The sequence below is a fragment of the Emys orbicularis genome, chromosome 2 (genome assembly GCF_028017835.1).
Source record: "Emys orbicularis isolate rEmyOrb1 chromosome 2, rEmyOrb1.hap1, whole genome shotgun sequence".
Lineage (NCBI taxonomy): Eukaryota > Metazoa > Chordata > Testudines > Emydidae > Emys > Emys orbicularis.
In genome coordinates, this window is record NC_088684.1 from 286,931,964 (window position 1) to 286,949,591 (window position 17,628).

Sequence of the window (17,628 nt, forward strand, 5' to 3'; positions counted from 1 at the left end):
GTGGCACGCGAAACCTTAAATTAGGGTGAATAAATGAAGACTCGGCACACCACTTCTGAAAGGTTGCTGACCCCTGAGACAGATAAATGAATAAGTGCCATGCATATCTGTGGCATTAAATATAATCAGCCGCTTTCAACAAGTGAAGTGGAGGTAGATCCCACATGCTCAGGATGTCTTTCCTCTGGGTTTGTCAGATGTTAGAAATCCATCAGTGGGGTGAAATCGGGATTAATGTTAGTCATTGCAGGGGAATTATTCATTATACAGCTCATCAGGGAAAAGAAAGGCGAGGAAGGCATCTGGAACTATTAGGAATCATTCCCATTCTGATTTCTAGGTCGTTTTTAAGTGGATACTATTCAGTCTTGGGAACTGGCTAGTTGTTAGACAGGATTTCAGTGGCTGTTTGTATTCTTCACTGCCTGTCTGAAGCAAAAAAGAAGTAAATATTGCATAATCTTAGAACTTTTTTTAAAATGGCAATTTTTAAGATTAGAGCCCTTTCATGCACACACACAAGCACAGCATTACCTTCACATGCCAAACTGCTCAGGTGAGCGGAGTTACTCACATGCTTACCTGTGTGCAGGATCAGGGGAAATATTGACCCGTCATGTATGTCAAAGTGTCTAAACCGCACAAACTCTCTGGTGATAGGTGCATTGTAAAACGGGTGGGCAGTGTGGCAGATAGATGTTGAGGCTCCTGCTGTTTCTAAATCTGGTCTAGTGGAGATATAATAATTAATGTATATTACAAAATTCAAATAATTAACAAAGAAAAGAACATTAGAAGAAACAACAAGCACAAAATAATTCTGAGCTTAACGAATCCAGTGGTTCTTAAAAGATTATCTGGGTATATTTTACTTAATCAGTTCCCTACCTGCGGCATACAATAGTTTAGTCTCCTATGGGCTGTAATACGTCGGTCTAATGTTAGTACTAAAGGATAGCTAGCAGGTGCTGGGTGGTGTTGGTGGCCTGTTATATACAGGAGGTCAGATTGGATGATATGTGGGGGGTCTCTTCTGGTCTTTAACACTATGACTCTAAAGACATTCAAGGGATCGTCCAGACTAAAAAGCCATAGAAGTCCAATACATATATTACAAGCTAGTGAGTGTGCTCAGTGAATTTGTAGGCTGGTTTGTTGAGGAGAGCTGGGCGGAGAGCTGGACTGGTCAAGTTTTGCCAGTTACACCGGTACAGCTCCAATCAATTAACTTTTCTGTGCCTCATGTCTGGATTTGTTTGGTTCAACTGTAGGCGCCTCAAGGCTGAGATCTTATCTTATTACTTGTTCTGTGAAATGCCATCTCCATTTGTCGGGCAAGAAATCTGGCGGATTCCGCAGTCCATTAATTGTTTCTCTTCTGACTCTACCTGGCGTTTCTATCAGAGTTCATCAATTAAAACATGGCCTACAGTCACTGTGTGCGAAGGGCCACAGCCACATTAAAGGAAGGCGACTGCATTCTGCTGCAGCAAAAATACTGGAGTGGGAGTCAATAGTAAAGGGGTTAGAAGTATTCATAAAATCCTTATTGAATGGTTCACTTTCTTGTTTCCCATGTCCCCAGCAGGGCCCTGAGGATTGTCCCCTTCCCCTCCCTGAATTAATCCCTTGAAGCCACATGTCATAGTCCCCTATCTTTTCTACCTAGGGGCACTGGACCAGCTCTGTTTGGAATCTAACACTGTTAGGCAGAGAGGGGTTCCTGTTGAGTAGTCTGCAGCCATCCCTTAACCTCCCCAAAGGTTTGGCATTGTGCTGATCTTTGTAGCACAGTTAGTTCCGGGTAGGGAAAGGCTAGGACCAGGACTCTCTGTTAAACTGGAGAGGATTCCTAACCCACACATAACTAACCTCAGGGGTTGTTCTGACTAGTAGTGAATAGTGATGGGAGCACCCAAAGCCCCCAGTTGGGATTGGGACCCTGTTGTGCTGGGTGCTGAAATGCACATGGACCCTAGGGTGAAGACCAGGCCCAAGCACAGACAAAAATAATACATGGGGCAACAGTTCAGGCATGCCAGGGTGTGAAGGCAAAACTGTAGGGTGGATTCGTGGGGGGGGATGGGCCTTCATGAGGAACTTGAAGAGGAAGAAGGAGCACACTTGGTAGGTCAAGAGGCTGCTCCGTGCAAAGGGGCAGGGATAAAGCTGAGAGTGGGAGAAGGCAATGACGGGAGGTCAAAAGTTGGAAGGTGTGCAAGGAATGGGGGAGAGGGGGAAGGGAGAGCAGAGCTAGAGCTGAGATCGTGCGGGGCACTGAAGGCCAGGATGAGGATCTTCAACTGCTGACCTTGAATGCACAGCACTGGCAGGCAGGGCCGGCCTTATGGGTGGGCAGTGTGGCAGACTGCCCCGGGTGCTGTGGTCGGGAGGACGGGTGCCTTGGAGGCAAGGAGCAGGGCATGGCTGGGGTGTGAGGCTGCGGAAGGGAGCTTGGGGCAATGTGGGGGGGAGGCAGCGGGGCCTGGGTGCGATGGGGGGTGGGGAGGCCCGGGGAGGCAACACGGGCCAGGGGTGCCAAAATACACGTTCTCCCAGAACGACATTTTCCCTAAGGCCAGCCCAGCTGGCAGGCACCATTGCAAATGATGTGGGGAGCAAAGAATAATTCCACCTAACACAGCGATGAAAGAGATGTAACCAAGTGTGGTTGCAGGAAAGCCACAGAGAAGTGAAAGTTTGAAAGTGGCAGTATGGCCACAGATTCAGAGAGATCCCTGACATGGCCTGGCAGGTGTTTAAAGTGAACATCCGAGGCTAAACAGGTAAACTTCAAAGCCCTCACAAGACAAAACGGATCAGCACTAACACCAGTAAAAGGATCCCTCAAGCACATTTGCTGTTGTGAAGGGAGGAGCAGGCAAAGGGGAGGAGTGGAACAGGCAGAGAAAGTCTAAGTGTAAGCAAACCTGCGATGGAAAAATGAGGCTAGAACCCACATTGCCTGCTTCGTGAATTAGCTTATTCCTAGAGTCACCACAAGGTGGAACTTGTTACATATTCTGTGTACTAGACTCTAGCGCAGGGGTCGGCAACCTTTCAGAAGTGGTGTGCCGAGTCTTCATTTAATCACTCTAATTTAAGGTTTTGTGTGCCAGTAATACATTTTAACGTTTTTAGAAGGTCTCTTTCTATAAGTCTATAATATATAACTAAACTATTGTTGTATGTAAAGTAAATAAGGTTTTTAAAATGTTTAAGAAGCTTCATTTAAAATTAAATTAAAATGCAGAGCCCCCCGGTCCGGTGGCCAGGACCCAGGCAGTGTGAGTGCCGCTGAAAATCAGCTTGCGTACCACCTTCGGCACATGTGCCATAGGTTGCCTACCCCTGCTCAAGAGGATGCAAAACTAAAAGCAAACAACTGTGAAGCAGCAGAATCATAGGCCTGGAAGTCACTACTTTCCTTGGAAGCATGGGACACACTGGACAAGCCAAGGGCATTGTTGATGAGGAATTTCTTTGTTCTTCTGCCGCGGGTTCTTTTAAACTTATAGAGATGTATAAGTAACATAAGTGTTTAGCTAGAAGATGGTGGGTAGGGCCAAGGAGAGCAATTCTGCACCTTTCACCATCAGTAAATTCACTAAGAAAAATGAAAATTATCCCCAGGAAGTGTCATCTTCAGTCTGTCTTAGATTCCTTCCTCAACACAGTGTGAAAGCTCTAGTGCAGATTATGGTGTATAGAGAATGATGGCTGATTAGAGGTGAAGCTAGCCCCCTAACACTGAGACAACCTGGGAATTACTTACACCCCCTGCCAATGGCTAAGTGTGAATAGCATATTGTTGTTTTTCCCTGTGTGATGTTCTGGTTGTCTGAGTGCAGTTCCTGAGTATGTCGTCCAATGGGCTCATTCCAGCCCCTCCTGAGAGAAAGAAAGTTGGAAACTTTTCCCACTTCACCTTTAGACATTCACATTCTTGCAATTCAAGTTCTTCGGAGATCGTATTGGGGTTTGGGAAGGTACAAGAGGAAACGTAGCACTGGTTCTTTTCACTATTGTTCAGTACGATTCTCCAAGGAGCAGTCGGTATCTAATGATGGAGGTGTCATGCTCATTTTCCAAGAGACAATGCAGTGAATGTACTATTTGCACTAGGTTTATAATTCTGCAGAATAACATTATTCCTATTTTACATTCCATAATGACAGAAAATTCAGCAAACCCCAGGTTGGGGAATATTGTCAGAGTTTGACACTATTGCCATTTTGTAAGAAATTCTGACATTTACTGGGCAAGCACATGAAGTGAAGGTGAGGTTATAGTGTCATTGGAAAGAGATGTATTTTTCCTAAATTTACAGGTGTAGGGCCTGTAATGTGTGACCTTTGCCCTCTGGGGGAAATTCCCATTGACATCAGCAGGAGTTACATAATGGGCATGTGCTAAATAGTCATGATTATTCAAGGTACAGGATCTTTCATCTCTTACATAATAATGAGTGACAGCATCTTTGGTCACCAAAAAGCCTTGTGCTCTGGTTGTGTGAGCACGGTCTAGGAGCCAAGCATTCCTGCATTCTAATCCCAAATCAGACATTAATTTGGGCAAATCAATTAACTTTTCTGTTGTTATTTGTATTACAATAGTAATCAGTAATCAGACCCCCTTTGAGATCACAGGCCCATTGTGCTACGTGCTGTACAGATGGAGAGTAGAAAGACCGTTCCTGCCCCAAAAAGCTCAAAAATCGATCTGCTTCCTATAAAATAATAGTGCTCCCTTATCTACCTTTAATAGGAGCGTGGTGGAGAGTAATTAGTATATTTGGAAAATGCTTTGAAGCTGTGAGCTGTATGTATAATTATTGTTATACATATATATTCCTTTTCATTCCAAAGAATCCCTAGATCATTTCCTTTTTACTGTCTCTAGGATCCCCATCTAAAGTGCTCTCCATCTAAAGTGCTCACTTCCTTGGCATCTAAGGCCCAGTTCCTCAAAGATATTTAGGCACCTAATTCCCTTTGAAATAAGGCACCTAGGCCTGAGGATCTGGGCCTAAGTACTTTGCTAACTTTGGGACAAGATTCTGCCATCCTTACAATGAGTAGTGCCTTACTGCATCCCTCACATCCCCCCCTACAGTTCCTCACATCTCCTTGTCAACTGCTGGAAATGGGCCATTTTCATTACCACTACAAACAGTTCTTTTTCTCTCCTGCTGATAATAGCTCACCTTAACTGATCACCCTCCTTATAGAGTGTATAGTAACACCCATTGTTTCATGTTCTCTGTGTATATATATATATATCTATCTTCCTACTGTATTTCCCACTACATGCATCCGATGAAGTGGGCTGTAGCCCACGAAAGCTTATGCTCAAATAAATTTGTTAGTCTCTAAGGTGCCACAAGTACTCCTGTTCTTTTTACTGCATGAGTAACCCTATTGAAATCAGTGGGACTGCTCTCTAAGGCCTGATCCTGCAGATACTTATGTACATGGAAAACTGTAGTCACACGAGTAATCTCATGTGATTTCAATGAGATTGCTCATATGGGTAAAGTTGCATGGTTGCGGAAGCGTTTCGAGGACTGGCATCCAAGCAAGGTACTATCCAGTGTGAGTAAGGGTAGGAGAATCTGGCCTGTAACATATACACAGGAATCATTCCCTTCCGCACTGAAGTGCAGCCAACTCTGGAATGTAACATGATATCATGTAACACATATTGTGATTAGGTAATAATGTATAACACATAATGTCATCCTCTCACCATCAGGAAGATATACGCATCATTTGTAAAATATGTCACCTTTATGTAACCCCAAACTCCAGTGAAATAAAGATCTGCTGTTTCCCAAAGCAAGGCTTTCTGGCCCAAAACCTTCACCTTTGTTTTAAAACAAAACAGAGTTTCCTGTCTCCGAAGCCCCAAAGTAAAATCTAGCTTGCACATTGCTGTGTTTGTGATCCGCCTAACCTGGGTAAATGCCCATACTCCTCCAGAAGGTTTGTGCAACTTCAGTGAAGGGGGACAGCTCTTTACTCAGAACAGTCTTGAAGATCAGGTAGATTTTGCACTTGAGCAACCTGCATTGTTTAAAAATGAATTAGTGCTGGTAAGAACATAAAGCAGAGATGTTCCGTGTGCTCCAAGTTGGAGCCCTAGGGGAGTGACACTAGCTGCTGCCAAGTCAGAAAGACATGTTAAAGGAAGCAAACTGCCAGCATTGCCAGGTGATTGGCGCTATGCTATGGTGCTTTGTTTTTCTGTTTAATTAGGCTGGTAACCAGTGCAATGCTGTGTGAATTACAAGTGCTGTTTAGAGCCCCGTCTTGCAGTCCATAGATATTATAAGACCTATTAGATCATCCAGTCCATCTCCAGGCCAAGGTAGGATTTCTCCCTAGAGTTCATAACTCCCAATGGGAGCCTTGCCAGAGAACACTCTGCAGGGGCAAGCCCTTACACATCTGTGAAGAGTAAAAAAACCAAAACAATTATGTACTTATAAGTGAGAAATTTCCCTCTTTAACCTGTCTACTCCCTGGTTAAAATGGTCAGTAACTTCCTAGCCAGAGAATGCATTTCCCCTATCCTCCAGTTATTTGTCTGTGGTTTGCAATCACATTGGCTAAATATGACAAAACCTTGTTTGTTTACTGCAGTTCCAAGACCCATCAGTGGCTCTCACTGATCCCCAAGGCATTTCACTATTAAACTCCGCAGAGGGCAGTGGCAAATGATTCTGATCATGTCTTTGGGTTTGATCAAAGGAGCCAGATTCTCTATGCTGACGCATGAGTTTTGACGTATGGTTCCCGTGAAAGGTGTACTGAGAACGGACAGAATGTAGTGGCACTAGATAAAGTGCCCCCCCCGCATAGTAAAGAAACTCTTTTCTCTGCCACTTGGAGTTTTGAGCTAAAAACCAATGACTGGCTTAGACTCCTTATGGAGAGACTAAAACCAGGGTTAGAAATAAATAGTAACTTACTCTTATCACCACTGGATCTCAAAGCCTGATATAAAGGAGGTCAGTATCACTGCCCCCACTTTACAATTGGGGAAGCAAAGATGCAGAGAGGTGAAGTAACTTCCCCCAAGTTACCCAGCAGGACAGTGACAGAACCCAGCTGTCCTGAGTCCCAGTCAGTGCTCTATCCACTAGGCAGCACTGCTCCTCTCCTTGTTACCCACACAGGGAGCTGCGCATGGGGCAGTAACAGCAGGAAATTTTAGGGAAACAAGGCTAGTGTAGCTAAGACCTCACCTCTAAAAGTGGCAGCCAGGATTCCAGGATTTAGAAAAGAAAGATGCTCTGCTCTTTGGGAGCCTGTCTTATGACTTATATTTCAGTAGTCTTTAGAGGCTCCAGCTGAGATCATGGCTCCATTGTGCTGGGCACTGTACAAACACATGGTAAGTGACCCAAAGAACTCTCAGTACAAGTAGATAAGACAGACAAAGGGCATGAGAAGGGAAATATTATCCCAGTTTTGCAGATGGGGAATGGAGCCACAGAGTAAGTGACTTGCCTGGGGTCACACAGGAAGTCTTTGGCAGAACTGGGAACTGAACCCAGATCCCCAGTCTACTGCATTAACCACAACTGATACAAACACGGGGTGCTAGAACTAGGGGTGCTGGGGGGTGGTAGCAACCTCTGACTTGAAGTGGTTTCCATCATATGCAGGGTTTTACAGTTTTGTTTAATGGCTCTCAGCACCCCCATTATACAAACTGTTCCAGTGCCACTGTACAAAATGCAGTTTACAAGCACATTTGGACTCTTTTAACCCTGTTTTCACACGCTGGAGGAAATGCCTTAGCCCCGCTTCACTTCACCAACAGGGGTTGCTAGCCTACAAGCTCCTTGGAACAAGCAGAGCTGTCGACGTTGTCAGGGTCGCTACAACAGACCATCCTTTGCATCTCTGATCACGCTGAGCTGACAAGCCCTGAGCAGGGGCTGGGCGGCAGGAGTGACATCTGGGAAGCTATTTCCCCGGGAGGTGACGCACAAAGAGTTTAATTGCGCGGCGACTTTACCCTTCTCCACCCGGGGAGCTGCTGTCACTTCTCCTCCAATCTCTGCTGCATGAGCAGCAGCCTGTGAACAAGCCAGGGAGGAGAGACATCCCATCGTCACACCCACCGCCTGCCTCCTCCCTCTCCTGCTGCTGTTGCTTGCTTCCTGGAGCTTGGGACATTGTTTAACAACAATCACTGTGGGGGAACTTGGATGATCAGGGAAGGACCAGGGAGGCTGACTGCTCCCCAGTCCCCTCCAGCACCCAGTGCCTCTCCCTGAATCCCAGGCTGGACCATGCAGTGCTTCTGGAGACAACCCAAACAGAGCAAATCCCAGGACAACGTCTTGCAGGAACAGAGCAATAGAGTGGCAACGCAGAATGGCATCAGACTGGGTAAGGGACGAGTCAGAGCCAATTCCTCCGTGCTGTTTTGCTAGCGGCTAGTCTAAATCTAAGCCTGGCACTCTCTTTGTAGCGGTGGCAGAGGCACTAGTCTCTACCCCACCCAAAAGTAAACCCCGAAGCTCTTTGTAAACTCCGGTGGTTACTTTTCTCTAACCACCCTCCAGATGTGCTGTGCAAAGCTGTTTGGTTTCAGGCATGGAAGAAGATTGGATCTTTCGGGCTAAGAGTCCATTTCTAAAGCTCTTGTTGCCTTTATGTTGAAATATTACTGAGCTGTTGATGGCTGTACGGTGGATGTATAGGGCACAGTGATTTTCCAGTCTGGTTTTAGTACTTATCAATACTACATTATTATTATTTATTATTATTATGGAGCCTAAAGTTACATTAAAGGGTCTGAATTAGATTGATTAAAAAACCCCAGGAAATTCAGAGCAAGTTTCCTAATCTCTGCGTTATTCACCGATCACTGGTTACTGTTGTGTGGATTTACACAAGGGATGATTTTGGTCTCAGCGTCTTTCCTCTCAGCAGATCTACCCTGGGTACAAGGGTGCAGGTGGAAGTTGGAGGAGTTTCAGACTTTACCACAGCATTGCACTGGCTTTTATCCAAAAGACCTGTTTGCTTTTGAAACTAACACCATTAGATCTGAGCTACAGCAGATAGTAAACACAGGGTGTGTGTGTGTGTGTGTATGGTACAGTAGTTGAAATTTAAAATATTGTCAAAGCATATAAATCCTGCTTGTCTGTAGACAGTATGGAAATGCCTATTGTTACAGTCTCATGTACACATCTCATGAGTGCATCTGTCTTCTGCGTCTCTATTTCAGCGCCATCACTGACATTTTCACTGTAAGGCTGGGACAGATCATGTATTGGGGTTATAAGAGATGCCATTTTTAGGGTCTTTAAATTGTAATCCTTCCCGGTCAGGGACTTTGTTTGTGAAGTCTCATCTACTCTGTAGTATTGTGTGTTCTCAGCGCATTATTTTACTATTATTAAATATGACACATTTCACTCTAACCACTGTACATTAAATAGCCCAGGATTATTATATTTTAAAGTATGTGATTGGTTTTTATTGGGGAGAGGGGAAGGTGGCTGCCTTTTGAAACCGTATTTTTGGAGATTAAATTTTTTTTTGACCCATACAAAGACACGTCGATAATTTTAGGGTCAGAATATCTTTTGTATAATGCAGAGACTGCTAACTAAGTGAGGCCTCAGTCATGCAGCCTAATCTTTGCAGGTTTAGGACCTAAGGTGGAAATCGACCCCAGTGTGGAGGGCTTGGTAAAGGCCCTCAATGCAAGGTATGCCTACTATTTGCCCAATTTAAGTTCTGTTATCATCATATAACTGGAAAGAAATATCCTTAGCCTACTCTGTAATAGTCTCAAGATCTTTAAATAACGTGGTAATAAAACTGGTGTGTATTGTGACTGTGGTTTCTTTCATGCAAAATCTTCTGAAGCCACAGTGGATGGATCTCCCATTGAGGCAGAAAGTAGATATTCAAAGCAAATCCCATTAGCTCCAAACAGGATGTTAGACAAGAAAATCTTGTCAATGGGAAAATCAAGTCTGAGATTAGGAGCCTGCTAAGAAAAGATTTGTTTATAGAAAGTAGTTCAAATAAACACCTAGGAGTGTTGTCCCATTGACATTGCTGTCTATCTCTGGTATTTATCTGGGATCTTATTACTATAGTATCTGAGCACCTCACAGTCTCTGATGAATTTATCTTCACAGCATCCCTGTGGGGTAGGGAGGTACTGTTATCCCCATTTTACAGAGTGGGAACTGAGGCACAGAAGAGTGAGGTGACTTGCCTAAGCAGGGGTGCTAGAACAGTTTGTATAGTGGGGGTGTTGAGAGCTATTGAACCAAACTGTAAACCCTGTATATGATGGAAATCACTTCAAGCCCAGGGGTGCCACAGCACCCCCCAGCTCCAGCACCTATGTACCTAAGGTTACATAGGAAGTCTGTGATGGAACAGGGACTCAAACATGGGTCTCCTAACGCCTAGGCTAGGGCCCTAACCACTGGACCATCCTTCCTCTGGAGAGCAAAACCCACAGTTATTCCCAGAGCAGGTATACCGCAGACAGTGCCCGCTCATCTATACCAGTGTGCTTCCACACTTTGGAAAGAGGGTAGTTCACTCTGGACTTTGTGTCACTATTGATATGGCCGCGATTTGAACTGTTCTTTAGCCAAAAGGGCCTGTGTCATTATAGAATCATAGAATCATAAACACAAAAACAACAAGGAGTCCGGTGGCACCTTAAAGACTAACACATTTATTTGGGCATAAGCTTTCGTTACCCACGAAAGCTTATGCCCAAATAAATCTGTTAGAATCATAAAAGCGTAGGACTGGAAGGGACCTTGAGAAGTCTTCTAGCCAGTCCCCTGGACTCAAGACCAGACTAAGCATTATCAATCATTCTAGACCATCCCTGACAGGTGTTTGTCTAACTTGCTCTTAAAAACCTCCAGGGATGGAGATTCCACAATCTCACTAGGCAATTTATTCGAGGGCTTAACCACCCTGACAGTTAGGAAGTTTTTCGTAATGTCCAACCTCTAAGCCTCCCTTGCTGCAATTTAAGCCCATTGCTTCTTGTCCTATCCTCAGAGATTAATGAGAACAAATTTTGTCCCTCCTCCTTGTAACAACTTTTTATGTACTTGAAAACTGTTATCATGTCCCCTCTCAGTCTTCTCTTCTCCAGACTAAACAAACCCAATTTTTCCAATCTTTCCTCATAGGTCATGTTTTCTAGACCTGTAATCATTTTTGTTGCTCTTCTCTGGACTTCTCCAATTTGCCTAATCTTTCCTGAAAGGTGGCTCCCAGAACTGGACGCAATATTCTAGTTGAGACCTAATCAGCCCGGAGTAGACCAGAAGAATTACTTCTTGTGTCTTGCTTACAACACTCCAGCTAATACATCCCAAAATGATGTTTGCTTTTTTTCCCTTTTCTTTTTTGCAAGTGTTACGCTGTTGACTCATATTTACCTTTTGATACACTATGACCCGCAGATCCCTTTCTGCAGTACTCCTTCCTATACCAGCCTCCTGAGCCATACAGTGCCCATCGGGGGTGGGAGAAGAGAGCTAGTCACATCCCTCCATCAGCCTCCTCTTTCTTTCCCCAAGTTCTCAGCTTTGGCTTTTCCACTGGCCCTGCCCTCTCTGCTCTCATTTCCTCCTAGCTTCCCTGCCTCCTTGTTCTCTCCCATCCTTTTCCATGCAGCCTCTTTTCCTGGAACCTCCCTCTGCCCAGGGCATCCAAGGTGACTGCTTTCTTGGTTCAAATTCTTCCTAAAGTCCATACATCTTCTGCCCAGCCTCTCAGTGTTAGTTGGAAGAGCTGTGATGCGCCTACTAGCAAACCATGCAGGGCTCTGTAGCCTCCCTCTGGCCACACAGGTCATGTGTGTCTGTAGTGACTTGCGTTCCTTCCATGCCCAGATCTCACCCTGGGTGAGGGGCACAGCTACCTCTGCAGGAGTGTTCACCCTACTGCCCACTCCCAGGACTCCTCCATGGATTCAGGACCTGAGCCTGGGGAGGGGGAAAGCCTGGAGCAGGAATGGGAGTTTGGTGAGTGGGGTCAGCAAGAACGAAGCTCAGTCTCTGCCCACAAACCCTGGGGGAAATCCACAGCACAGCGACGGAAGCTTGAATCTGCATTATCTTCTCCACTGTGTGAAATCTCCTCCCACCCATTTCATACTGGCAGAGGCAGCAGTGTAACTCCGAGGATGGAATCCCCGTGCTGGGGTGGAAGGCAGAAAACGTCCACATGGCTGATGCTGGGCTTCCGTAGATTCTCCCCAGAGCTGCATGAATCTCATCAATCCGTGAGCCTGGGGGATCCAGGCAATTGCTGATTCCATGAGTAGGGTGAACCCTACCCAGGAATGATTTGAGGGGAAAGGTTCATGTTCTCCCCCCCACCCAGAACCTTCCTGTGGGAGTTTCCTAGAAGAAGAACAGATCAGCAGGGATCCTAGAAATTTGTTTCCCATGGAAAGACGCAGAATTTGCATTTTTACAGAGAATCTTAAGTTTTTACATTTTGTGAAAAAAATAAAAACATATTAACTATGAACTAAATTTTACTGAAAGTACCAGTGACACTTATTCAATGCACGCAACCTCCTCCACTTGTGGTTGATTGTTGAATGGCTTTAAATGTACAGTGGAGCCCCGTTTATCTGATTTAATTGGGACCGGAGCCAGATCGGATAATCAAAAATTGGGATGATCAGGAGAACTGGCAAAGAGCTTTCTATCCCTTATTTTAAGATGGGAGGGGGACTCGGGTGGTCATTCCCTTGCAGTGCTGGCAGCTGGAGCCCACTCACCTGGGGCTGACCACCCGAGTCCTGCCGCTGTCATCCCCAGGCGGCTGGTGGTTCGGTTAATATGGAGAGCTTGATAAATGAGGTTCAACTGTATATCAGTAAAACATCGGGTTCAATTGATACCTATATATATTGTGGCCTGGGAAACTAAAGTTCAGCGTTTCATTTTAATCACAGAAAAATGCTGATTTTTATAGTTTTTTTTAAATCAGCGAATTTTGGTGTGTTTTTTTATCACGGTGATACCGGGTGATCAGGCCCTAGTTTAATTAACTTCAATCACCACCAAATCAGAGAACAAAGCTCAGAGGCCCAGGGGTGCTCTCAGACAGAGAGGTGTGTAACAAATGTAATCGGGATTGGTCGACGCTACGCACGGCTCATGCAGCGCCTCATGGTCTCAGACACCATCCGATGGTCCAGGGACATCTACATCGAGCACATCACCGGCCACCGACAGTACTAGGAGGCATGAGCCAGAGTGACATCTTTCTCCCACTATGAGAAAGGGACCAAGTGACCTTCTCCGTTGGATCATATGAACTGGAACCATAAACTCCCTGAACATTAAATCTCACCAAATGAGGGTCAATCCATCCTCATCACCATATCCACTCATTATACTCCACACCCGAACATAGCCACTCTATGAACTTCATACCCTCACATCTCAATGCCTGTACCTTGACCCATCAACCTTTTACCCTCAATCGGGGATATTGCAGATTATGTATTCCTTATGCCCCCCGATCTTAAACCAAACTTTGCACCCTCGATAATCTGTACATTATTCCCTGATAACCAGAAACTTCTATGCTCAAACTCTGTTCACTTTTTTTTTTTTTTTTTTAACATCATCTTAATAAAATTTTTAAACCCAAGGCAATGCTGGGGAAAGAGAGACCTCGATAATCTTTCCAGGATCTCCATCTCGTTTCTACATCTCCTGTAATACCCCTTGCCTCTGACTCCTGAGCCAGCCTCAGGATCTAGGCCTTCTTCTCGGCCTCTTTAAAATGAGTCTAGTGCTGGTGAAATGTATTACAAGGAAAACCCTGGAGAGGGAAGTCTGCCATCTTTCCACAAGACATGTCTGGCACAGGCAACATGGCAGAGGTAGATCGAGGGAGTGTCCAGGTGCTGTGCCCTAGAGGAGACCCCAGAGCAATGACTTGGTGGGATCAAGGAGAGGTTAAGACCCAGGGCTCCTGGATTGTATTCCCACTTTGCTATAAACTCCCTGAGTGACACTGGACAAGTTGCACGTTAATGTCTCAAGGCCTGAGTTTCTGTGTAAAGTGGCTATGATAATACTCACCCATTTCACAGAGTGTGGTGAGGTTAGTTACTTAATGTTTGTACGGTGCTGCGAGATCCTTGCTAGGAAGGTGCTTGAAATCCCAAAATCCAAAGTTATTTTTACCGAGACTCGGGCTGTGCTTGGCAACCTAAAATGTTACCTTCAGTCTGATCCATTACAGCGCAGTCTTTCTGCCTCTTCTCTAGCCTACAAGCACACGCCGGTGCAGTTGTCTGCATGCTCCTGGCCCTGCTATTATTATTATTTATTTGTATTACCATGACACCTACGAGTCCCAGTCATGGATCAGGGCCCCACTTTGTTATGTGCTCTACAAACACAGAACAAAAGACAGCTCTCTCAAACTGGCCACACCAGTTTTGGGGGCTGGCTCATAAATTCTGAATATTTGGGGATGGCACCACTGATTCAGGTGATCAGCTGCTCCTCCTCCCATCCCCAGCTCAGCCTGTAGCTTAAAGACACATTTCAGTTCTAAGTATGATGCTGTTATACCTCCTTTAGTGGTAGCTAAGCCTAGTTAGGTTTCCTGTCTGACCTGTCAGGCGTTTGCTGTTGATGTGTCACAGGAGGTTCTTAGCTGCAGACAAACAGTGTACTAATCAGCTGTGAATTTTCATGCCTGAAATGGTGCCTAGGTAACCTGTTACCAGCTGGGTGGATTTGATTGAAATCACCAGTCAGGAAGACTCAATTTAATCATGGATTTCTACATAAAAGTGCATTCTTGTTGGTTGTTATAACCTTAATACATATTCTTCACAACCCAGAGATAGATGTAGGTTTCATTTTTAGAAGGTACACACTATATATTTTTAAAGTGATTTATTTTGAAAACTTTTCAGATTAGTTTTACAGCTATATCAGAAAATGAACGATTGTTTGGTTACTAATTTACCAAAGGTAATTGAAGCAGATAGTTATGAAGTCATTGGGAGGTGAACTATCTCCAATTCAACAGTTTAATCATTAATATTTGGAGGATTTTCTTGCCATGCTATATTAGGAGGAGAACATCACCAGACAGACATTTAAATTGTTTTATTTAACTAAAACAACAATGTTATGTATTCTGAATTTTTTTTCTTCAACAGCAAACATAATATTTTAACAAAACAAGCGTATGATTTTTTGAATTTAGTTAAACATTCATGTTTTTTAAAATCAGGTTTGTTTTTGTTAATTTTTTTTTTAACTAAAATAGTTAAATATTAAAAAAAAAATGAAATCGACTGTGTCAGCCAGGTCAACATGAGAAACTTAAAATATTGGCTTCTGCAGCTAACTCAGTCGTCTTTACCTTCATTTTCCTGTTTGTTCATAATCTGGAAAAGAAAAACAAGCTTTCCTGCTTTTTCAGGTCCCAAACGATTTCTCAATTTGGAATGAATTAGTCCAAAGGAAGAAAATATTCTTTCTACACCGGCAGAAGAAGCTACTGCTGTTAAAAGTGAGATTATCACTTCAGCAGTCTCTGAATCCAAGTGCTTAAGTGACTTCCAGCAGTTCACTGGTGTGACTTTCTTTAAAACATCATCAGCAAACATATATTTCTTGAATGGTTCTTATTCCCAAACTGGGTCTCTTTTACAGCCTGCTGCCATTATAGGTTTTCCCTTCTAGTGAGAGAATGGTATGGTAGATCTCAAACCAATGAAGGCTGCACTCAGAAAGACCTCAAGACTTCTGGAATATGCAATTCAAACAGTTTCACTTTTGTTTCTACTGCCTGTCCCCCCTTCTCACATTTATTTCCAGACTTCTTCTCCTTGTCCAGATCTATTCCGCCCCCAACAATCTTTTATTCATTGAACTTTTTGAAACGTTGCACTTTTAGAGAGAGGTAAGGGATTGACTCGGTGTGCACAAATTTGCAGGGGGACAGTAGAGTTGAGGTCTGTTATTTCTCACCTCTGTATATTATTTATTTATTTAAAAACATTTTTTGCTGCTAACAAGCATGTTATCTCTGGAGATGCAAATCCACAGTTTGAGAACTGCAAAACTAAGCATCTCTGGGGGTGCAGGCTCTGGGATGGAGCCAGGGATGAGGGGTTTGGGGTGCAGGAGGGGGCTCTGGGTTTGGGGGGCTCAGGGCTGGGGCAGGGGGTTGGGGGTGTGGGAGGGGGTCAGGGCTCTGGGCTGGGGCGGGGATGGGGGGTTTGGGGTGCAGGAGGGGGCTCTGGGTTTGGGGGGGCTCAGGGCTGGGGATTGGGGTGCAGGGTTGGGGCATGGACTCACCTCCGGCGGCTCCCGGTCAGCGGCACAGCCGGGGTGCAGAGGCAGGCTTCCCGCCTGTCCTGGCACCGCGCTGCGCCCCGGACAGGGCTGCGATCTTTTGGACAAGACCATAAAAGCAAGGGTCCAGTCTCTTTGTGTGGGAAAGAAAAAAAGATCCTGGAGATTTTTGTTTTGCAAGGGAGGAGTTTGCCCCAGTGTTTTCCAAAATTCTCTCTCCCTCTACATTGTGCTAATTATTCCCTGGTGTCCAGCCCAGAGCTGGTTGCATTTCATTGGTGTATGTATATGACTTTGGGATTCTGCTGGATGGAAAGCTCTGTATACATAGACATTAATTGTTATACTAATGGTAATGCTCTTCTGTGCAGGCCTGCAAGATGACAGGGATCTGATATTCCTCCTGAAGGGCAGCCAGCTGCTGAAAGTGAAGTCCAGCTCTTGGAGAAAGGAGAGGTTTTACAAGCTCCAGGAAGACTGCAAAACCATATGGCAGGAATCCAAGAAGATGCTGAGGTCTCCAGAATCACAGCTCTGTAAGTGACTGTCCCCTTATCCTAGGGACAGTGTAATGTCCAGCAGTATGGTATCTGGAGAGGTAATTGGTTGGGAGGGTAGGCCTAGGAGACAGGAAAGTAAAAACAGGAAGTAGGCATTCCATGTACAGTCAGTGAGTCTGATCCAGTGCTCAGTCTCCTGGTGTCATAGACCATCAGGATTGGAAGGGACCTCTGGAGGTCTTCTAGTCTAATCCCCTGGCAGATTTTTGCCCTATATCCCTAAATGACCCCCTCAAGGATTGAACTCACAAACCCTGGGTTTAGGAGGCCAGTGCTCAAACCACGGAGCTATCTCTCCCCTTAGCCAATTTTATGCCTTCTGGATTCAAGGCTGCTCTAGGGGCTGAAATGGCCCCTGGCAAAACCTAGGCAGATCTGAGGGCTGTCTATGTCCCCCAGTACCACCCTGCACTTGTGGGGCAGGGCCAGTGTAGGAATTCTCCCCATTTGTGGGCTGTTGACGGTTGCTGTACGCTCCCTGAGTGGTGTAAAACAGCTGTTTCAGAATGAGACCGGGGTACAGACCCTCCACCCTCCCTCCAAGCCCACCTAAGCAAGCAAAGGCTGCAGCCGGTGAGGACAGGCAGAGCTACTTCTGGGTGTGGACTGGGTCACACACACAGACAAGGGAAAACCCAGCACAAAACCGTAGGGGCTCCCATTTACTGCAGCTGTGGAGAATTGCAGCGTCTCCATGGG

The 17,628-nt window shown here is 45.1% G+C and overlaps 1 protein-coding gene across 1 annotated transcript in view; it reads left to right on the plus strand.

The window, feature by feature from the left end:
• The first annotated feature begins 8,305 nt into the window (after positions 1–8,305).
• PLCD1 (phospholipase C delta 1) overlaps positions 8,306–17,628 on the plus strand; it is an 80,923-nt gene continuing 71,600 nt past the window's right edge. The window contains exons 1-2 of the mRNA XM_065398934.1: positions 8,306–8,405; positions 16,741–16,905. Coding sequence (XP_065255006.1) covers positions 8,306–8,405; positions 16,741–16,905 — 265 coding nt within the window. The remainder of the gene's footprint in view (positions 8,406–16,740; positions 16,906–17,628) is intronic.